Raw genomic sequence first — 21808 nt, forward strand, 5'->3', positions numbered from 1 at the left:
TTTTTGGAGAGAAGTGGCTTCTTTGCTGCCCTTCTTGACACCAGGCCATCTTCCAGAAGTCTTGGCCTCACTGTGCGTGCAGATGCGCTCACACCTGCCTGCTGCCATTCCTGAGCAAGCTCTGCACTGGTGGCACTCCGATCCCGCAGCTGAATCCTCTTTAGGAGACGACCCTGGCGCTTGCTGGACTTTCTTGGACACCCTGAAGCCTTCTTTACAAGAATTGAACCTCTTTCCTTGAAGTTCTTGATGATCCTATAAATTGTTGATTTAGGTGCAATCTTAGTAGCCACAATATCCTTGCCTGTGAAGCCATTTTTATGCAACGCAATGATGGCTGCACGCGTTTCTTTGCAGGTCACCATGGTTAACAATGGAAGAACAATGATTTCAAGCATCACCCTCCTTTTAACATGTCAAGTCTGCCATTCTATTTTTTGGGATTAAGTTAATTTTCATGGCAAAGAAGGACTACGCAATTCATCTGATCACACTTCATAACATTCTGGAGTATATGCAAATTGCTATTATAAAAACTTAAACAGCAACTTTTCCAATTTCCAATATTTATGTAATTCTCAAAACTTTTGGCCACGACTGTATATGCAGCAAGACTATATGCAGTGAGATGTGAGATGTTCTCTTCTAGTACATTCGCAGAGAGTCCCATGTATTTAAAAAAAAAACCAAGGTGGCCCTGTCCTGCCACGGGCCTCTGTCCAAGCATTCCTGAGTGCCGTGGCATCAGATATCACCCCAAAGGGCAAAACACAGCAAAGGGTAAAATGTGGACTTGCCTCTTTTCAATGAAATGGCATCAAATGTCACTCATGTAAATTCAATTTAAATCTAAATACACTATACTGTGTTCAGGCAATATTTTGAAACCAAGCACACAAAGCAAACACTAACACCAAGACAAAACATCAGTGAGATATGCAGAATCTGAATCATGCACCAAGCTCAAGAAAAACTGCATTAGGTCATTATGTAACACAAGAGTGAGCCCAAAAACATACCGAGAATCTTGTAGCTCCCCTGATGGTCCTTAGATTAACGACCTCTCCCCAGAAGTCTTGCATCATTCACAGACCCTGGGGAGGGACTTTGAAACTTCGAGAAAATCCAACAGCACTTAAGACCACAAGAGCTTCAATGATGCAGGTCTGGAAATATTGTTCAGCTAGTACATAAAAACAGTCCACTACTAAAGCTAAAGATGAAAAATAAATCAAAGATCAACCTGAAGTGTTAAATCAATGAACTAAAATCAAAAAGGATTGGCAAGCTACAAACTGCATCGGTGGAAGAGATAAGTGTCCACACACTTCTTTAAAGCAGCAGTCTACTACTACCAAGAGAAGCAAAAGTGTCTATGTCACACTGACTAGGAAGCAGAAGAGAGAGAGAATGCTGCAAGACACTGCCAGTGCACACTTCTCATGCTGACGTCGGATGGGTCTCACTCCTGGTTGCAAGGACCTAAACATGAGGAGTTATTTATATTTGAGTGTGACGGTGTGTTGTTGTGAGTGTACATGTGCATGTGTTTTTCCACGAGTAGGGGTGAGTGCATGACCTCAAACAACACTAGAGCTATACATGGCCTGAGCGAGCTGCCCGGGACAGTGTGCTATTGCCCTGAGGTGTTAAAGGGGTCATATAATGCGATTTCAATAAAGAAGATCTGTAAAATTGCAAAGACTAAAGTCTCAAATCCAAAGATATATTCTTTATCAAAGATAAGACTCAGTCACGACCCCCTAAAATGGCTCATTCAAACATGCCCCCATATGTCTACGTCACTATGTGGCAATATTTGCGTAATGCCGCCCAAAGGTTCACACAAAGAAAGAAGGCGTGGTTTCAGTAACAGAAGCTAGTGTTGAAGCAGCCATGTCAGGGAGATGCTGTGTGTATCTAGGTGAAAGCAAAAGCAATTTATTTGTAAATGCATTTAGGAATATTCAAGATTACTTACAAAAGAACAGCAACACATTTTATGGGCGACCGTTTCGTGAACCTAGGAAATGAGGTACTTCTAAATTTGCTACGACAATCTGGTGCTTTTGAATCAGCTACTGTAAGTATGTTTTGTTTATTAGTTTAAGTTTTTGCTTTCAAAGTTTAAATGCAGAGTTTTGCATGTCGTGCATGTGTGTGTGTGCACGTGCATGTGCGTGTGTGAGAGAGAGAAGGAGACAGAGGATCACACAGTGGAGTCAGCGGTCTTAACCGTCAGTGGCTTGTGTACTGCAAACACATACGAGCTTCATCACTCTGTCTGTCACGACACTCTGTTCCCCTTTCGTGCTTGAACTGATGGTAAAACTAAGGACATTATTAACTGTCTTTACATTTATTTTGAAAGATGAAGCTCGAGATTATGGAAAGGGGCTTTATATTTCCAACGAGTGCTTGCGGTGTTCAGCCAATCACAATGCACTTGGTCAGTTGGCTATTCAGAGCAGACTGCGCTTGTCAGAAGGAGGGACTTTGTAAAAAACGTTTAAGAGAGGCGGAGCATAGAAGACCTACAATAATGTACAGTATTTGAAAAAGAAAAAGTGTTTTTTGAATATTAAAGCATGTCAAAATATCCAGTTACACCAAATACACAAAATAATGATTTTGTGTATTTAATGATCATATGACGCCCTTAAAGGGCATTCAAGTTTTGAAGCAAAAAACTATTTCACAGGCTACTACCAAAGCTACGATAATCATATTATAATCCATGAATGTGTCTACTAGGGCTGGGTAAAAAAATAGATTTTTCGATTAATCGTTTTTTAAAATGTGGTCGACTCAAAATCGATTCTCAAAGGCCATTCCATATTTGATTTTATTCCATATTTATTTCCGCAAACATTGAACGTAAGATTAACGTTAATCTAATTACAAGTGTTCTCCACTAGATGTCACCCTCTTATTTGCCTTGTGCGATGTTACCAAGGAGCGAGAGGCAAACTTGTCATTCATTCATTCAGTGCTTAAAATGGCGGTTTCAGGTGCTTTTTTGACGTTGATGCCACCTTCAAATAAAAAGTCAGACGTATGGAAGAATTTTAGATTTCGTAAGCAAGACGACGACGACGATAGTGTTGTGGACAAGTACAAAGCATTTTTCATCTTGCATCAAAATTGTATTGTATTTATTTAACATAATTGTATGCATTTGAAAATAAGAGATGGGTTCTGTTTTAATGTACCCAAGTGTACCTAAAATAAAAGAGTTTAATATACAGGTTTGTGGCTCTTAATTTATTTTTATTAATTACCCAATTGTAAACTTATGTTCACTGTTATTTTTTATAGATATAGTATTTGTATTAAATCTATATTCATTGAGTTGAATCAAGAATAGAGTATAGAAAATCGAATCAAGAATCGAAATCGAATCGATAATCGAAATAGAATCGATTTAAGAGTTTGTGAATCGAAATCGAAGCGATCTGGAACATCTGAATCGATACCCAGCCCTAGTGTCTACACTGCACAAAAAATCTCTTATTTACACAGTGTCTACGCCTTTTAGGTTATTATGGAGGTGTTCTATTTTTGTTGCATTGCTAAACTGTAAACTATAGGGGAAGTTACATCATCAATACTGCAAGGAAATTATGTGATAAGTAGCAAATATAAAATCAGATTTGTTCAGAGTAATTTAAATGTCCCTTACTCACCACTGCATGCCACTTAATCACCATTGTACTGTTTTTAAAAAACACCTTAAAGGCATGGTTCACCCAAAATGTACAATTCCGGCATCATTTACTCACCCTTGTGTTAACCTGAATGGTAATGTTCAACACAAAAGAAAATATTTTTAATATTGATGGCTATTAAACAGTTGCTGGTAGCCAATGACATTTTTCCGGAAGTCAATGGCTATAAACAACTGTTTGGTTTCCAACATTCTTCAAACTATCTTCTTCTGTACTCAACAGAAGAAACTCATACAGGTTTATATTTCTTTCACTAATGGTCCCTAACAGTGTTGGGCGATATGCTCATATTGTCAGCCTGGGAGATTGCTGATGCATAATATCATAATGCTAACTGTGTGTGATTTGTTATAATTTTTCCATAAACGTGGAAAAAGATATATGATGGAACAAATAATCCCTAATATTATTTAGATAATAATACTACCCTGATATAATCATAAAATAATATTAATAATAATAATAACTGTCTTGCTATCGTCAAAGGTAACAGCCACAAGTGATATCTCTGACTATCGTTGATACACAATACTACTGTCTATCAGCACAACCCTACTCCCTAATAGCAAGTATGGGGCGGAAAGTGCACACAATGCTACTAAGCTGTAAGTAAGCACTGATATTATGCTCATAAAGAGAAAGAACAAGTACCTGTTGCCCCGACAACAGAGTAACCTTTGTGGGAAGTCAGTGCCATTTAGCCAGTGAAGCTGTTAATGCCTGTAATTAAATCTGAGAAGCTGCGAGAATGGAGGGGGTTTCAAATAAATAAAATAAAACAAGTCCCATTCTAATCTAGGAGGAACAATTGTTAGATGTTGTCTGAAAGACAATGTGGATGGCTTCAAGAATTCACTCATTCATTTTATTGTCAGTTGATGTACTATTAAGAATTTGAAAAAATTAACAAAATACATCCAGGCATGGTAACACAGGTTTACAAACTAAAACTCAGTTTTAAGTATGAACGGTGTTAAACATGAAATGGGATTACCCAAGATCACACTTAACCAGGGTTTAGAATGAAATTTCAATTGTGAAAAGTAACAGGTTGCACATACAAGGTGACATAGGAAACACAATATGAAGAAACAAGATTGAAAAACAATGAGAGCGATAGAAATTATAGCGTTTTAAAGAAAACTGAGGATAACAGCTTTCTTTAAAAGTTTTCTTTTTTACTGTGTTTGTTTATTTTTAATGTGTGTGTGAGCACAATTTGATCTGTGGACAGACTAGATCTAAAATTTTCGATGTATTCAGCATTATAGTAGCTTTAAGGATAAAGTAGTGTGTTTAAGCAGGGTAATGATGCTGAATGACAGTCACACACAAGCCAGCGAGCTTTGCATGGGGATTTCTTTTCAACTTAGGTTCCGGTCTGGCCCATTACACCAAACTAAGCATTATAAATCTAATTCAGCTATTTATGAATACAATACTGATGTAAAATTTAAAATCACAATCATTTTCTTAGATAAGCTCATAAAAACATAAAACATACCAATACTACTAACAAGCATTGGCAAACAGACTTTGCACTGCTAAAAAGTCTCAACCCCTCATCTAGATTAACAAAATATTTTACAATGCAAAAAAATGCAACAACAAAACCCACCTAATGAAAAACTGCTTTGGCTGTTTTGATATGTGATCAGATATTTTGTCATTTACATATATCTATATAAAAATGCCTCCCCTAAATATGTGTGGTACAAATAAAAATGCAGTATTCTCAGCTCCATTCTGCAGATTCTCCCTTGAAATAAAATGTTTCCAAATTCCCTCTATAGGGACAGTCATTGTGCCAACATTACGCCTGATCAATGCTGAGTTAATGAATTGCATTTTCAAAGAATCACTTTCAACAGATGTCAACAAGTGGGACTGGAAAGACTTGTTGTGAATTAGCTGTAGCAGAGCAACTTTGTTGACTACTGCACACAGACTACTCTAAACCTGCTGAGCTTACGGCTGTGCCCTCTGTGGCTTTATCAACAGCATTGTCTGCTGGGTCCGAGAGCTGCTGATCCTCCTGCCAGAGAAGAATGACAAACTTCCTGTCTAATAATCTTCCATCTAAACAAGTGATGTAATGTAACGATACCACACACTCAACGAACCCTGAATTCTTTCCTCATCGCCAATATCCCGACAGAGAACAGAGGAGCATCATTGTCCTGAAGACACCTGAGTGATGGATAGCAGTGAAGTAAGCAACAGGTGGAAATCAAAACAAGACTCGTTACACAACAGGAACTGGCCATTTGAAACATTTTCAGATAAATAGAAAGCGAACTCTGACATCTAAACATTATACATTCTAATGCAAAAACCCACAACCTTTAACCTCACCTGAATTCCAGATTTTGGAATTCTAGATTTGCTAGATTTAAACAGTATTACATAAAATTAACAACATACACTGTTAACATTTTTTGAAGCTGTGAATAAATCAAAGATTAATAAAGTAGGTTTTACAAGAAAATGCCATGTCACTTTTCTGCTTGCAAATTTTCTGTTTAATTCAATGTTAGTTGCCGTGTCTTTGTAAAAAAAAATAGTGAAATTTACTAGCAACATTCTACACCATTTTAAGTGTACCTGCACCAACAGGTATTAAATCTTATTTTGCCACAAAATAAAAAATAGAAAGAAATAAACAATATGGTATTTCTGACTTTTAAATTCAGAATTCTGACTTTTTTTTCAGAATTCAGAGTTTATATCTAACAATTATTACTTTTTTTTACTCAATTTTGAATCGGTCACACAGTTTTGACTTTTATTCTCGGAAGTCTTAGTTTACATCTTACAATTACAATTTTTTTTTTTTTTTTACAGAATGAAAAATATATACTGTATTAAATGTAATTGTGACTTTCTCACAATTGCGATTACATATCTCATAATTACCTTGTGTATTTTATATTGCATGGCAAAAATAACTTTTCATAAACAGACTGGCAATTGTGAAAATAGCTTTGATAATATTAACCATACTGTACTTCTGTATCAGTAATACACTGTCTGTAGAAAAAAAAGAGGAAAAAAAAATCAGTGCAGCAAGGGCCCACTGGTTAATGTTTATATGAAAACACAAGCCCTTGTGTTCTGCTTTTGAAAAGATAAAAAGTAACAATATTCTTGAATGTAAATAAAACAATCATAAAAATAAAAAATGAATTTATCCTTTGCATGAACTTAAATGTTGCGAATCAAGCAAAATATCATGCAAACACACCAGATGCTCCGAATGTAACACTATCTTTTCACCAAACAAGCCATCCAATGTCTGTTTTGGCTATGTGACTCATCAAATCTATTGCATTTTGGATGTTATGAGACACAATACTGTCAGCTACCGCTTACTGACATTTAGTTTTCCACTTAAAGGATTCGTTCACTATCAGAATAAAAACATGACATGGGATGAGTAAATTGTCAGGAAATTTTTATTCTGGAAGTGAACTAATCCTTGAATTTGTTTCATGTATTCATAAGAAAAGTGTGCATATAAGCTTATATATTAATAGAGTACTTTACTCAATAGTTGCTACGTTGTTGATATTTGTAGATGATGTAGTACTGTTCGTATGTAAATATACACAACCACTGGAAGCGCATCAAGGTTGTTAGTATCTATTGACAGCACAAATGATTTGTGAAGGGAAGGAAATATTTACTTAAGTTGTTATGACTACATGTAAATTAAGCTTCTATAAAACTGAAAGAGAGGGACAGAGGAAAGGGCGCACTTACTCATACATACTTAAGTAAATAATTATAGCCAGAGAGAGAAAGAATCATCAATTGTTTCCAATACAAATTCATGTTAGCTAGGTTGATATTTTAGTCTCCCACCGACAAATAGGTGCATTTCATTGTCAAGTGTTCATATCCCGAGGATGTTATGACATCTTATCAGAAAGTCAAATAAAAAATGTTAACAAATAAAAACTGTGGACACATTTCGGTTTTTAAATAGCAAATCGTGTAAGCGAAATACATAAAGACAGAAATAAACACCAAACTCTTGCTTTAATGTTCATATATTTTCTCAAAATTGTATAAAACTGTATGTTTCTTGGCAGACAGAGAGAGATTCATAGCCTACTGCGCTCGTCTTTCACCGTTATTGTGACGCAATGATACTAGAACGACACTTCCTGGCAGACGCGTGCTCACCCCAAAACAATGAAAGTACATTTCCACAGCAATACAATGTCAAAACAGACACCTACCAAGCCCACTAAGACAATGTGGAAGCTCCTGGGTCGTTAACAACCCAAAGGAAGTGATGCTTTATACCAGTCCGCATCCATTTCCCTCATCCCCGTCCCTTTTCTTTCTTTGAAATGAACGCGCGGAGAAGCGTTGCCGCAACCACTCACATCTGTAGAGACAACAAAAAATAACTTTATGCTTACTGTGGTTAAGAGGGGTTTCATCTGTTCAGTGCTATCTTGCTCCATTTGTTCAAACTGTGCACTTCCTCCGTCGCCGGAGACTGATTTGAATAAGATTTTTCGAAATGCCCCTTTGCTCGTGTCACAGCCACTGAGAGCGTGAGAATGGTATTTTTACATATATCTGGGCTTGGCAAATCCCGCCCTTCCAGAGATTGACAGGTGATTTCATCCGCTCACTCTCAGGCGACCGGCTTTTTTTCTAGCCAATCACATCATCGGAACGACGCTTGTATTTGAATATTAATGAGGAGCGGAAGATTTGATTGACTTTTGATTGGCCTGCAAAATTCCCTAGAGAAAATAGAACTCACGGTGAGGATGAGCGTATACTATATACCGAAAGTTTTGGCCTATTGTGTTGTACAGTGAGAGAGTCAACAGTAAACAAAAATGGATGTTAAAACTATACAACATGTCAACAGCAGAGATCGGATGTACAGTAGGGGTCGTTGACCTTAACAGACTGACCAGACCACTACCTTGACTCCTAGCAAACCCAGAGACCTAGTATAGAAAGTTTAAAACTTTTATAATAAGAATAATAATCATATATGTGTAAATAATGCTAATCAGATCATCACTAATTAAATTTCATCCAAGTACTTGTAGGCCCTGCAATAATAAGGAATTGTTTATGTGGGTGTCTATGTGTGTGTGTATATATATATATATATATATATATATATATATATATATATATGTTTATATATATATATTAGATGCTGTAACTCAGGGTTTCCCATTCTTAACAACAAACTGTCTGCAGACCCTAAACGTATCATATATTGTAGTTCTGTACTTTGTACTTGATGTCAATATTTTCTGTTGTATCATCATTCTATTTTACTTTAGATCCTGGAGCCTTTTTTAATTCCTAATGAAGGTCCATCATATTGCATATTGCAGCTGTAGCTGGTCACTATTTATTTTCCTCAACAGTTTTTAAAGGTACTTTGTTGTGGCAAATGAGGACTGAAACAAAACAACACGTGTTCTTGTCCCAAAGTATATGAAAACGTATTTCTTTATTTATAGTTATTGATGGAATAATAGATAAAATAATTTAGTTTTATTTTAAAAATATTCTAGACACAATTATGCATGATTACTAATAGCATTGATTCTGACAAATGCTTTGAAAAAGACATCAAAAAACAAAAAGACATCTGAAAAAGACCGATTTTACTTTTTAAATATTTTTAATAAAATAGTTATTTGTATCGATGCCAAGCTGAGAATTGCAGGACAAATTCTATCCTTGTACTGCATCTCCTCCTAGTGGTTGAGAAGTTCTCTGCATGCATTTTCCCTTTCATCTGGTCTATAGTATATATTGATGAAGGTCTTTTTAAACATAGGTCACATGACATTGTTCCGTGTTTTTATTACAACATTTAACTATTTAATTATATGTGATGATTATTATAATATGAGTAGAGGCATTTAAGGTTCCCTGTATTGTATTTTAACAATCAAACTATTCTTGATGTTTAATACTACATTTATATTGTAATATTAAATCACTTATCACTTACTTGTTTCTTAATCGCTTATTCTGATACTGAAGCTGGGACCTCTAGTCCTGTCAATCCAAAACACTTGTCAGAAGTGGGAATTGATCTCCAGAAATCTCAACATAAGGTGTTAAGTCTGGCACCTTAATCACTCAGCCATTCTGACACTACAGTTTGACAGTGATACAAAAGATAATTTGCTTCCTTGATTGCATAATATGTCATACTAACTTTTTTGATTTGACCCTTTTGACCCAAAATGCCCCAAAATAGGCAAGTCTTTAAAAACATCCAATATTTTGTACATTTTAGTTCCTATCCTTTAAAATCCTATGTATAACCAGAATTCCCCCAGTGTTTACGTCAGTGTGACGTTTAGGATGAATCATCATATTTTGTGGAGGTGGAGACATTGCTTATGGGCAGAAAGACGACTTCTTACTAGGAAAAACAAAATGAAATTCTACTAACACAGACTACTAATCTGAATGGATTAGTGGAATGGAATCTGAATTTTTTTTTTACTTAGTGTAAGTATTCTGCACATTTATCATCCATCTCTCTGTGTTTGTGGGTTAAGTAAAAACTAGAATAATCATCTACAACAAAATACCAGTTTACATAAATCCTTTTTATTTTTTCATTGTGGTTATTGCAAAAATATACTGTGTAGATGGTTGATTTGTAAGTTCATGCAGATCTTATGTGTTGTGACTGGCAGGATCAAGTGAACATGTTCTTTCCAAACTCTGCACCAAAAAATAATGACATCTCCTGTGCCATTATCTTGAAATTGCACTTTGAAGTTCCATTGAAAAAGGTCCATTGAGACAGACAAACAAAATCTTTAAAAGTTCCATTGAGACTGACAAACAAAATCTAAATCAGCTGTCTTTACCAACTGTTTGATTACCTTGTGATGTGTCGTCTGAGGAACTCTTCAAGTAAATCCTGATTTTCAGCTTTGGGAATGTGCACAGTGACATTTGGTTTCTCTTCCTCTTGGTTGACAGCAAAGAGAAAAGCATGCTTTTAACTTCTGTAGGGTCAATAATTTGGAACTGATATTAGTACATTAGTTTGTAACCAAAAACATTAAGTGCATCAGATTCTTAACTGGATCAGTGATGGCGTAAGCTGCATGTACATGTTACACATGTTGGGTTAGTCTGAATATGTGATAAAAATTATTTAACATTTCATTAGACTACACTGCATTACATTGTGACCATTTCAGGTTAGAATCTCGAAATTTCTAAACTGTTTGAATGCCATAGCAGCTGCTACCTCCATCCCATTTCTTGACAGTGATGTAAGTGTCTGAATAGATGTCCTGCTTTCATTCTAACAAAATTAAAGGGGTGGTTGATCAGCTTTTTTCGAAAGCTTGTTTGTGATTATAGGGTGCATGTTTCATAAAAAAAAGGCATTATTTTCATATTTTCATTCTCTTCGAAACGGTCTGTTGCGTTCCTGGTTCTATGAAGCCCCTCCCTCAGAAATACGCAATGGGCTCTGATTGGTTAAAGGGCTCAGTGTGTTTTTGATTCGCTAACCGCCTAGTGCACATTGTCCGGAAATGTCACACCCCTTACCATTACGGGTAGCTGTGTGTTCCCGGGGGCGGGGTTTATGTAAACATGGGGGTTAGTGTTGTCACAAACCCAGGAATTTCTTTAAAAGAAAATATCTCCCTTTGCATTGAACTCCAAACGTCACAACTTTGCAGATGTTGTTTATGCTCTAACAGAAACAGTACACACTAACTAAAGTTCAAAAGGTGAAATCGTATTTAACCACCCCTTTAAAACAACTTACGATCTAACCAGACTTTTTTTTTTTTACCAAGGAGCTAATATCTTATCAATGTTGTTTTAATTGTAGCCTACTTAAGCTCTACACTAGACCTTTATAACATTTATAGCAATCTACACTAGACCTATAAAATTACATTTATATGCCATTTCTGACCGTTTCTTAAATAGAAATATTTATAAGTTTTATATATATATATGATCGTCCTTTCAGGGTGTGATTCTGATTCTCTTGGTTTTCTGTGACGTTCTGGTCTTCATCATCTCTGTTATTGTTGCTTCATCTTCCTGTGACTGCTGCAGGATGAAGGTAAAAAGATGAAGTTTCTAAAATCTTTTATCTTAAAGCTGAAAAACTGACAAATTTACTTTTGCAATGTCAGCAATGTCAGCCTTAGGTCTTCCTTTAAAAAGAGTCCTGTTCAAGCTCACAAACTCACAAAAAGCAGTCGGACATAAAAAGAGTTACATTGGTTGTTTTATACTTTACAGAAGCAACTGATTCAAACAATAATATATATATACGGTTTTTCTTTCAAAATGAAACCCTGTATATAAAGTTAACCACCATCATAATATAATCATTTATTTCTAAATGTGGAAATGCAGAATATTTTTAAAGAAATGTATATTACATTTACATATTAGTACTTTCATGGACACAGATAGAGCCACTTATGATTAGCCACGTTCTTGTGATTATTTAACTGCATTTTGACACAAACATCTATTCTGATTGGTTAATTATCTGGCACTAGGTGTCACTACATCCCATTCACATTTACATGCAATGACGAATGCAACACAATGATGTTCTATTCTTGTTGTGTTCTTAGTCTTTATCTTTCTCTCTCTCAGTCAAGGCATGTTGCATTCAGTTACAGAAACAGAGATGTGTCTTACAGGACTGAAACAATATTGTGCTTCAGGGCCAACAAGGCCCTTTTGCACCTCCACCAAACTATGACCCAGTGTTGCCAGACGTACGATAATTATCGTATTTGTACGATAATTTTTACCTCTGTACGATGTACGATCAATAATGAAAAAAATCACGTAATGTACGATAATTACAGAATTTTATGAAAATTTAAATGATAGTAGTTGCAGTCATAGGGCTTCTTTACTCATAAACGAAATCGGCTCATTACAGACACTCTAAATGCGTTCGTGTGCACCTGAGGGTGTGTTAAGAATGCAGTTGAGTGCCCTGCTTTAAAGCCAACGAGCACTAGTTGCGGTCCATGACAGCAAGAACCCCTTCAACATCTGGCAACACGCAGGATTCCGATGACAGCGGCTCAGATGGGGAGTTAACTGCACCACGCAGCAACAGCTAAATTCCTTCTTCACTGGACTCGACAAAGCAAGTGTTAAAAATCATTTAAATATGTTTTAATATGCGCCGCGAAGCAGACAGTCACTGAAAATAATGGGATAGTATTTTGTCTCACTGCTTCCGTCCAACAATACGCCTTGTTATCTATTGTGGTAATTTGCAGGTAGTGTCAAAATGTTGTTGGTTTAGAATAGATAAATAACCCTTTTGACTCGTGTACGATAATTTTCTTCCAAATACGATAATTTTGAACTTCTGGTACGATACTTGGACATTTCCAATCTGGCAACACTGCTATGACCCAAGTCCTTTAGAACCTCCACCGAAATACAATCTCTATTGTTCTGCACCTCTAGCAAACTACAACCCTAGTCCTTTAGCAGCACCTCCAAACGACCATCCAAGTCCTTCTGCACCTCCACTAAGCTACTAACAGGTCTTTCTGAACCTCCGCCAAGCTACAATCCATGTCCTTCTACACCTTCAGTGAACTACTAGCTGGATATAATGTATAATATCCAAAGGATACACTTTTAAAACAGTGTGACAGTTTCATATTTCAGCATTTATTTGTTATATCTCATAAGATTCTTTTATAAGTGAATATCTGTATCATTGTTTTACAACCTTGGAAACGAGTTAGAAATTCTGTTTTTACCAACATGTCACAGATACTAGCATTAGAGATGATATTGTATTTAATATTGTAATGTTAAACACATTTTTATGTAATTACTAGGTGCATTTGTGTAAGCTGACATTATTCATCATAAAACATTATCAAAATAGTCTCTGCAAGCTCATTCATGTATTTGGTATTTTATGACATTTAGAACAGCGGATGTGACCAAAAAAAAAGAGAAGAGAAACATATTCCTGCAGACTGTATAAGAGAACACATCCCAGAATAGTGTAAAGTTTCTGAAACATTCATTTTCAAAACCTCTTGTAGGGTCAAGGGGATGATGGAGCGTCCAAAATGTTGAGCATTCTCAAATTTCTCAGAGGGAAAACACAGTAACGTGCTGTAAACATTAGTAAATTATATTGTTTACACATTGGAGTCATTGCAGTTGATTATATTCGCCGTCTGCTGGAAACCACAAAGACTACTGACACTCGCTACAGACACAAAGGTCTCTTCCGCTGCAGTGTGAATACACCGCAACACACACACACACACACACAGTTTACCTCCTGCATGTCACGTGAGAGTAACCGCGGGACCAGGTGGAGTTCCATAAACACAGAAACCTCACAGACCTTCTTGATGTGAGGCGACAGTCGGCGCTACTGAGTCAGTTTCTGGAGATCAAGTCAAGTACTCTTTTTTTTTTTTTTTTCAAAATTTATTATGAACAATGCACAGGACAATAGGTACAGAGAACACTACAAATACTGTGAAACCTGCACAACAAAAAAAAAAAAAAGAAATGTACAGACCAGAGGATAATAACATATTAATTTATAGAAAATTATAGGAAAATTAAAATATATTCAGTTCCTTCAGGAGATGAAATGTTCTTGTAGCCTTCATATTTTGCACGTTTTCTATTGTTTTGTAATATGTTTTAAAGTCCAGATGAAATACATTAAAGCTAGGTTGTGAATTAGACCATTTACATTTGTGAATATGGTATTTTCCGAAGATAATAAACAGTTGAATAACAAAAATTAAATTTTTGGACAAACCACATAAATAAAAGTATAACATGACATCAAAAATATTGATTCTGATGTTTACATTCAATTTTTTAATTATAAATTCTTCCAAATCAGACCAAAATTTTTTTGTGTACATACAGTGATAAAATAAATGAAAAATAGTCTCCCTATTTGATTGGCAAAAGACACAAGACTCTTCTATGTTTATTTTAAATCTTCTTAGCGTATCTTTAGCAGGATAAATTTGATGTAAAATTTTAAAGGAAACTTCTTTTATTTTATTATTAATACAATATTTATAAATAGTAGTATTTGCCTTTTCCCAATTTAAATCACCCATGGTTGAATACCAAAAAAACTTTGCAGCAGGTGGAACAGAGCATGAAATTTGATTTCTAATATATTTATTGGTGTATTCTTTCTTTGTAATGTCTGTATCTCCAATAAAAATTCTATTAAATTCAGCACTAATATCTGTAAATGATATGTGTTTTAGAATTTGAAGTGAACCTGTAGGGATTGCATCAAATACAACTGCGTATTCTTTTCCTCCAGATATAATCATACAGTATTTTATCCAATTCTTTAATTGTATTTTTTGGGATATCCAGCGATAAGGCAACATATACAGAGAGTGATATACCTTCTGCCTTTGATATTTAGACCCTGCCAAATAGAGATAAATCTCTCATTAACCATGAATTTAATTTAGATTGTATTTTTTTAACAATTGGATCAAAATTTAATTTATGACGTTCCTCTTTATTTTTACAAATTACAATTCCAAGATAAGTCACTTTTTCATTAATTGGTATTCCATCAAAACTGGCCAAATTGCAATTTTTCAGGGGGAACAAAACTGATTTATTAATGTTCATTACCAACCCTGATACATCACTAAATTTTTTGATACTATTTACTGCAGTCCCAATTTGGTTTCGGTCACTTAAAAAGATGGCTGTGTCATCTGCAAGTCGGCATATTTTAAACTTTTTACCAACAGCATTAATTCCTGAAAAGGGAGACATTTTTATGTGTGTAGCCATTGTTTGAGCAACTAAGAGAAACAAAAATGTAGACACCGGGCAGCCTTGTCTAATGCCACGTGATATACTAAATCTTTCTGATGTTCCCATTTTCAGTTTAACAGAACTAGAACATCCATTATATAAGGTTTGAATTGCCTTATGAAAATAGTTACCAAAACCAAAAAAGGAAATAGATTTGAATATAAAGTTATGCTCGATGGTATCAAAAGCTTTATAAAAGTCAATGAATAGTATAAAGCTATCATTCGGAAGGAGGTCACTGTAATCTATCATGTCCAAAATTAAACGTATGTTATTGCTTATGTGTCTTTTGGGCATAAAGCCAGATTGTTCTTCATCTATAATTTGATTCAAGCTATGTTTAAGTCTTTTTGCAAAAATTAAAGCAAATAACTTTGCATCATTGTTAAGTAAACTAATGGGTCTCCAGTTTTCAATGTGTAATTTATTTGGTTTAGGAATTAAAGTAATCACGCCCTGTTTCATAGTCGGAGGAAGTTCACCTTTTTCAATGGCTTCTTCAAACACAGACAGCAGGAAAGGAGAGAGTTTATCATTAAATACTTTATAAAAGTCTCCCGTTAAGCCATCATTCCCGGGTGTTTTATTGTCTTTTAAAAGTTTAACACATTCCACCAGTTCAGGTAAGGAAATTCTTCCATCACAAATCTCTCTAAATTCTTCATTTATTTTTTTAGCATTTGTGGAGATGTTATTTAAAAAAGAATCTATGCCAGAACCTGTGGAAGCAGATGAGTATAAATCCTTATAAAAGCTAGCAACATGTTTTGAGATTACTTTATGATTATTGGCAATAGTTCCATTGACTGATAAATTACGTATTGTATTATATTCAGCATTTCTCCTTTCTAATCCAAAAAATTACTTTGTATTTTTCTCTCCTTTTTCAATCCATTTACATCTGGATCTAACAAAGGCACCTTTAGTTTTTTCTATGTATATGTCGTCTAATTTACTTTGTAATAAAATCAGATTTTCTTTCTCATGTTCATTAAGATTACCGCTAGATTTTATTTGTAAATTTAATATTGCTTTAATGACTTGTGATTCATTTTCTATCAAGTCAAGTACTCCTCGCTGCAGACTGTAGCGCGGCGACGTCACGTATGTACGTCACGTATGTACGTGACGTGAGTTTACCGCGCATGCGCAGTAACGTATATGTATTTACCGTAAATACGATTGTGCGCCGTACTGACTGTCATTAATGCGCATATCCAGGTTCATTCACTTCCGGATGTTCGTAAGGTATGGTGGATATGAGATATTACTTTTGTTTTCTTAAAAATTTGCGTTTAAATTGCTTTTAATTGTAAGAATGCTTTGGTCATATTCATAGAGAGTGTCATTGCAAATGTGTGCGATTTCAAACACTTATGACATGTTTTATGATATAGTATTCGAATGCTGGTCTTTCAAAGTCTTATTTAGCCTAAATGAACCATTAAAGATGTCTTAAAATAGAGCAGAGAGACTTTATTATTGTTAGTAATGCCATTCCCTTATGAAACAAAAATATATTGCAGTATATTGGAAAATATCATGTAATATATTAGGCATATATTCTTATATATGGGATTTAATATTTATTTTTTCCAATATATTGCAATATATTGAAAGTGGCAATCATTTGTATATTTTGCAATATATTATATGTATATAATGATGATATATGTATCATCAATATATTATTCAATGTATTCAAATATATAATATATTAGAAAATAAAAAGGGAAAATAATATATTACAATATATCACAATATATTTTAAGAAATATATTGGTAAATATATTTTCCTTTCGTAAGGGTTGATGGTTGCAAGCATTGCAAAAAAAAATCATATTTGTAATCTTTTTCATTAACATTATCAAAGATTGATAGATACTGTAACACATGTATTGTTCATTGTTAGTTCATGTTAATTAATACATTAACTAGTGTTTACCAATGACACCTTATTGTAAAGTGTTACCTCTTAAATTGACCTTTATATGTCTTAATATGACTTTTTGGGGACATTGTCCGTGAGAAGAAATTCAGAGAAGAGACTTCATGTGGCTAGAGTACTGTAATTATCTGTTTTTCTTTCTCTGACAGACTGTATAGCCCTCAACTGTAAAATTTTCAAATTGAAAAAACTTTAAACATTCAGGCCATGCTTTCTCAAGCCAAGCCAACCTAAATTTTGACTTGAGAAAATTTATTAATTTAGTTGATGTTAATGCTGGTTATAAATTATCTCTTAGGTAGTTTACAGACAAAGCAAATAACATTTTTTCTAACACCATGCTATAATATATTTAAAAATACATTTAAAATATTTTCCTTGTATGGCTCTTCTGCATTTCTTCAAAATGTTTTAATATTGCTTTAGTATTGTTTGTTCTTTTATGTAAATTAGGTGTCATGAACTGGAGTGCATTGTCTGAACAATACAACCAGAGTGTTCCGGGCAATCCGGGCGTCATGTTCTCTGACCCAGTGCCTCCGGTGCAGTGAGATATTTAAAGACTGTCCACCTGTGTGTGAGGAGTCGCAGGAGGAGAGTCCTGTGTGGGTTTTATCCATTCAAAGAATTTGAGGGCTACTGCTTGACTTAATGTTTTTTCTCAGTGATGGAGGTGAATTTCAGATTTTTTCTTGTGTCATGTCTATAGTCTTAATCTATATTTGTATATACAATTATATTTTCTGTTTTGTTCTTTGAAATAAATAAAAAAAGATCACTGTCATCAGTTTGGTTTTTTTGGAGGCACCTTGCATAAAATAGGATGCAGACACTGAAAATATACTGTATGTAGTCAACTGAACTTAAAACTACTTTATTGGCTTAAATGTTTCACATGCAGAATTGCCAAAGCAAAAGAAAAATGTCCAAATTTATAGTTACAAAATAGATAAACAAGAACCATAGCAAAAGAAAGATTAAAATAAGAAAGGCAGTGGCTATTTACACTTAGAGCAAATGGCTATAGATTATATTTACTATGTTAAAATAGCAAGATGTTCTGCTATTTATATTACTTATTGCAAATAGTGGCAATTATTTGCACCTCAGTATTGTAGTACATTATAAAACAGTATGCAATAATGAGTGTAAATTATAATTTTAATTCAAATTATTAAATGGATGCCAGCATATTAGGACAATAAAGCCCTCCCTCAAAACTGTTTGATTATTCCCTTCGTTTTTATTTAAAATAAATGCTTTTCTGATGTGATTTGAAATTTGAAAAGGTAGTGGAAAAAAAGGCAGATTCGGACCGGATCGATTGCATCACATAGTGAACAACACACGTTTTACCATCTGCACTATTAGAGCTGACGACTGTACTTTATCTGTTGTCATTTTGACTAGCTCAATAAGAAATATAAGGTGCCATTAAAGTGTAATATTACAATATACACAGTGAAGTAAAGTGCAACAGAATGTTAATATATTGTAATTTGTAAGATACTACACAGATATTACAGAATAAACTTTAATTCCGTACAATTTTACCTCAGATGAAACATGGTTAAACATGGTTGTTTTTCCCGTCTTTTTACACCTTAATGTTCTTTAATACTTTAACATTTTATTAGAGTTTTCTTTTAAGTATGCGCATTAATGCACGCACGACCCGAAAACAACTAACGTCATCACGCTATGCAAATTACAAGCGCATTCGCGGTAAACACATACGTGACGTACGTGACGTCACCGCGCTACAGTCTGCAGCGAAGGGTGTCTCGATCATGTCAAATTGTGTGGGGTAATACAAAATTGTTCTACCTCAAGGACTTTTGTATTAAATATTGATATTAGGTGGGTAAACAAAGAAAAACGTATTATTTTCTCTGACAGGGTCTGGAAATATCAATTGGTTTAGTGGGGATTTTCTTATAATTTTGGGGTGGCTTGTTTTAGCTTGTCTTGTGTTTTTGTGTTGTGTGTTTTCACTTCACACAAATTTTATTTATTTATTTTGACATAATTGTTACCTATAGGTCTATAAAACATAACACGTCTACGTTGTTTTAGTATTAGCTATGAATGTTATTATTCGAAAGTAACAGGTCATGCATTTCAATCATTCCAACTGTACATTTCTGCATGAGCCCCCTTGTGACATCACGAAACATTTAGAACGCTTCAAATGTATTTAAAGGCTTGGAACTCATTAACTCATTTTGTTGGTTGCAGTTTCGGAGTATTCTGTTTTCAGAGTGTTAAAAACCTGTTATCATGGGACTGTTTTCACGACTAAAGAAAGTGTTTAAAGTAGAGTGAACACACGAACGGCTCGATGAAACGCCTGGTGGTGCTGATGCGATAGATGAAGGGAGAAAAGAGACAAGAGAAAAAGAAGAGGTTTTGGAGATGTCGCCTTTTTCACTTTTTTCGAAGAAGAGCTGGAACATACAACGTGGCTAAAGCTGAAAAAGGGAACGTCGCGGGATCGTTTCTGACACTTACTGATGAAACATGATGATAGAAGTTTAGATTAAAGCGATTCTTAAAATTTAAAACTTTTAGTATTCCTGTGTACTGGCCCAGAACAAAAATAAATAAATACAAATAAACTACGCAAACTTATTTACAACCCGAATTCCGGAAAAGTTGGGACGTTTTTTAAATTTTAATAAAATGAAAACTAAAGGACTTTCAAATCACATGAGCCAATATTTTATTCACAATAGAACATAGATAACATAGCAACTGTTTAAACTGAGAAAGTTTACAATTTTATGCACAAAATGAGCTCATTTCAATTTTGATTTCTGCTACAGGTCTCAAAATAGTTGGGACGGGGCATATTTACCATGGTGTAGCATCTCCTTTTCTTTTCAAAACAGTTTGAAGACGTCTGGGCATTGAGGCTATGAGTTGCTGGAGTTTTGCTGTTGGAATTTGGTCCCATTCTTGCCTTATATAGATTTCCAGCTGCTGAAGAGTTCGTGGTCGTCTTTGACATATTTTTCGTTTAATGATGCGCCAAATGTTCTCTATAGGTGAAAGATCTGGACTGCAGGCAGGCCAGGTTAGCACCCGGACTCTTCTACGACGAAGCCATGCTGTTGTTATAGTTGCAGTATGTGGTTTTGCATTGTCCTGCTGAAATAAACAAGGCCTTCCCTGAAATAGACGTTGTTTGGAGGGAAGCATATGTTGCTCTTAAACCTTTATATACCTTTCAGCATTCACAGAGCCTTCCAAAACATGCAAGCTGCCCATACCGTATGCACTTATGCACCCCCATACCATCAGAGATGCTGGCTTTTGAACTGAACGCTGATAACATGCTGGAAGGTCTCCCTCCTCTTTAGCCCGGAGGACACGGCGTCCGTGATTTCCAACAAGAATGTCAAATTTGGACTCGTCTGACCATAAAACACTATTCCACTTTGAAATAGTCCATTTTAAATGAGCCTTGGCCCACAGGACACGACGGCGCTTCTGGACCATGTTCACATATGGCTTCCTTTTTGCATGATAGAGCTTTAGTTGGCATCTGCTGATGGCACGGCGGATTGTGTTTACCGACAGTGGTTTCTGAAAATATTCCTGGGCCCATTTAGTAATGTCATTGACACAATCATGCCGATGAGTGATGCAGTGTCGTCTGAGAGCCCGAAGACCACGGGCATCCAATAAAGGTCTCCGGCCTTGTCCCTTACGCACAGAGATTTCTCCAGTTTCTCTGAATCTTTTGATGATGTTATGCACTGTAGATGATGAGATTTGCAAAGCCTTTGCAATTTGACGTTGAGGAACATTGTTTTTAAAGTTTTCCACAATTTATTTACGCAGTCTTTCACAGATTGGAGAGCCTCTGCCCATCTTTACTTCTGAGAGACTCTGCTTCTCTAAGACAAGGCTTTTATAGCTAATTTAACATTTTCTACGTTATCTATGTTCTATTGTGAATAAAATATTGGCTCATGTGATTTGAAATTCCTTTAGTTTTCATTTTATTAAAATTTAAAAAACGTCCCAACTTTTCCGGAATTCGGGTTGTAAAAACAAAACATAAATTAATGAAAATGACAAAATTAAAACAAAATATATATATATTTTATTAATATTAATAACAGCATCTCAATGATAATAAAATAACTTCTGATTCTTAAGATTGCTTAAGGTGTCATTACCAAAACAGTCAATATTTGTGAATGTTATTTCACAAATAAATAGATTTACATCGTCTAAAAAAATTATTTGT

At 34.9% G+C, this 21808-nt stretch overlaps 1 protein-coding gene across 12 annotated transcripts in view; it reads right to left on the minus strand.

The window, feature by feature from the left end:
• Positions 1 to 8313, minus strand: part of LOC132103339 (sodium bicarbonate cotransporter 3-like) — a 38972-nt gene extending 30659 nt beyond the window's left edge. For 3 of the 12 annotated variants that reach the window (XM_059508371.1, XM_059508367.1, XM_059508376.1), the window contains exon 1: positions 1020 to 1445. In XM_059508371.1, coding sequence (XP_059364354.1) covers positions 1020 to 1085 — 66 coding nt within the window. In that variant the 5' untranslated portion in view covers positions 1086 to 1445. Of the gene's footprint in view, positions 1 to 1019; positions 1447 to 8158 lie in introns of those variants that run through there. The other 9 variants (XM_059508370.1, XM_059508364.1, XM_059508365.1 and 6 more) reach the window with 8 other exon arrangements.
• Between the last annotated feature and the right edge of the window lie 13495 nt (positions 8314 to 21808).

Source organism: Carassius carassius, chromosome 24 (assembly GCF_963082965.1).
Source record: "Carassius carassius chromosome 24, fCarCar2.1, whole genome shotgun sequence".
NCBI lineage: Eukaryota > Metazoa > Chordata > Actinopteri > Cypriniformes > Cyprinidae > Carassius > Carassius carassius.